The sequence below is a fragment of the Buceros rhinoceros genome, unplaced genomic scaffold (genome assembly GCF_000710305.1).
Source record: "Buceros rhinoceros silvestris isolate BGI_N320 unplaced genomic scaffold, ASM71030v1 scaffold988, whole genome shotgun sequence".
Classification (NCBI taxonomy): Eukaryota; Metazoa; Chordata; class Aves; order Bucerotiformes; family Bucerotidae; genus Buceros; species Buceros rhinoceros.
Genome location: NW_010426168.1, coordinates 619 through 2409, shown reverse-complemented (window position 1 = coordinate 2409; position 1791 = coordinate 619). Strand labels below are relative to the sequence as shown.

The 1791-nt window shown below is 46.7% G+C and overlaps 1 protein-coding gene across 1 annotated transcript in view; it reads right to left on the bottom strand.

Moving 5' to 3' along the window:
• Nucleotides 1-1791, bottom strand: part of C2CD3 (C2 calcium-dependent domain containing 3) — a gene marked incomplete at its 3' end in the record, with an annotated part of 34533 nt that overhangs the window by 32131 nt on the left and 611 nt on the right. The window contains exons 2-3 of the mRNA XM_010141377.1: nucleotides 952-1109; nucleotides 447-646 (exon numbers count right to left, since the gene is read on the bottom strand). Of these exons, the coding sequence (XP_010139679.1) occupies nucleotides 447-646; nucleotides 952-1107 (356 nt within the window). The remainder of the gene's footprint in view (nucleotides 1-446; nucleotides 647-951; nucleotides 1110-1791) is intronic.

Below are 1791 nucleotides of genomic sequence, written 5' to 3'. Positions count from 1 at the left end.
TGTTCCAGGCTGCCCAGGGCAGTGGTGGAGTGCCCGTGGCTGGAGGGGTGTGCCAGCGGTGTGGAGGTGGTGCTGAGGGAACGGGGGGACTTGAGGAGCTGGAAGGACTTTTTCAACTCAAATCACTCTGTGATTCTATGCTCCAGAAAGAAATGTGACACTTTATTTTCATGACTTCTCATCTCCCACTCATTATCATCAAAAACCAATTCAAGCTGTAAGTAGATTTGTGGCACCTCTCATGTCAACCAGCACAGTCTGTGCTATGTCATGGTAGGAGGCAAATTTACATCAGGTGAGAAACTGTTCCTGCTTGGAATGTTCTGGGTTTCATGTAAAACAAACGTTCAAAAAGCTCAGGTATTCCACGACTCACAGGTCTACAGACATGGCTTAAAAAAGTGTGCGAACTGCAAAATAAACCAGAAATTTGTTCAAAAAGATACCTGGGAGGTGTGGCTCTTCTGTTGTTAATGGGCTCTTGATCAACAATGGTCACCCGTGTTTGCTTGGACTGCTGTGACGGAGCCAGAAACCGGGGCTTGGAGCTTCCCTGAGCAGCAGCAATGTCTGGATGTGCACTGGGGGCTGGGACAGAGCTGCTGGTGTCATACAGTTCCGGCAGTGGCTCTAAGACGAGTGAGACCTGCAAGATGGAATGTGAAAATAGTGTTTTGTTTGCTTTTCTATACAACATTGTATTTATATCATGCAGTTGTGTAACAGCATAAAACTGTGACATATTTACAAGCACCTCTTTCACATTCAGTGTTTTCAAACCACTGGCAACTAAGTGTCAGCGTAAGTCAGCCAGAGCCAGGGCTGCAAAACAGAACCTCACCTTCTTAACCCCAGATTTCACATTCTGCTACAATTTCAGTCCAGTGAGGCTCTGGAAAAGTGTTAGAGCTGAGTATCTGGATTTAAATCTGTTAAGGAATTAAGGACTACCTGCAGCTTTCCTAATTTATCAGCTGTTGGTGAAACTATGATGAAAAACCCCTCGATGGGATTGCTGGGAGAGAGCTGGGACAGTCTGGTGATCTGCACTCTGCCAGCTGGAAGGTGGTCAGGTTTGGTCATCACCTCCAGGACAAGCACAGCCATATCTGTGAAAATTAGGAACAATTTCATTTCAGTATCACACCACATGGCCACAATTAAACACAATTAACATTGTTCTGTTAAAATAACAGAGATGCCAAAGGTTAATGTAACATTGTGTCATGAAATTATGATAATGAGACAGCAGGTAAAGAAGTGTCATAGTGATAAATAAATACAAGACGACTGCAAAATGACCACGTATGTTAGGACAAGGGGTGATGGGTTCAAGTAGAAGAGGGAGATTGAGACCAGAGAGAAGGGAGAGATGTTTGATGCTGAGGGTGGGGAGACCCTGGCCCAGGCTTCCCCGAGAAGTGGCAGAAGCCCCATGGCTGGCCCCATGTCAGGTCAGGTTGGCCCTTGGGGCTCTGAGCAAGCTGCTCTAGTTGCAGATGTCCCTGCTCCCTGCAGGGGGTTAGACTGGGTGACCTTGAGAGGTCCCTTCAACCCAAACCCTTCTGTGATTCTGTGAGTAGCAATCGTAGTTTTTACAGGCAGACTCCAGTCATCAGGCTTGCAGTAATTTCCTGCAGATCTTTCATGAAATTAAATACCTTAAGAATCTTATAGGCTCATCTTAAGTTGGATATTTGAAAAATTTCATTACAGAGAGGGTTGCGCAGGCCTGTCCAGGGCAGTGGTGGAGTGCCCATGGCTGGAGGGGGTTGCCCGCGGGGTGGCGGG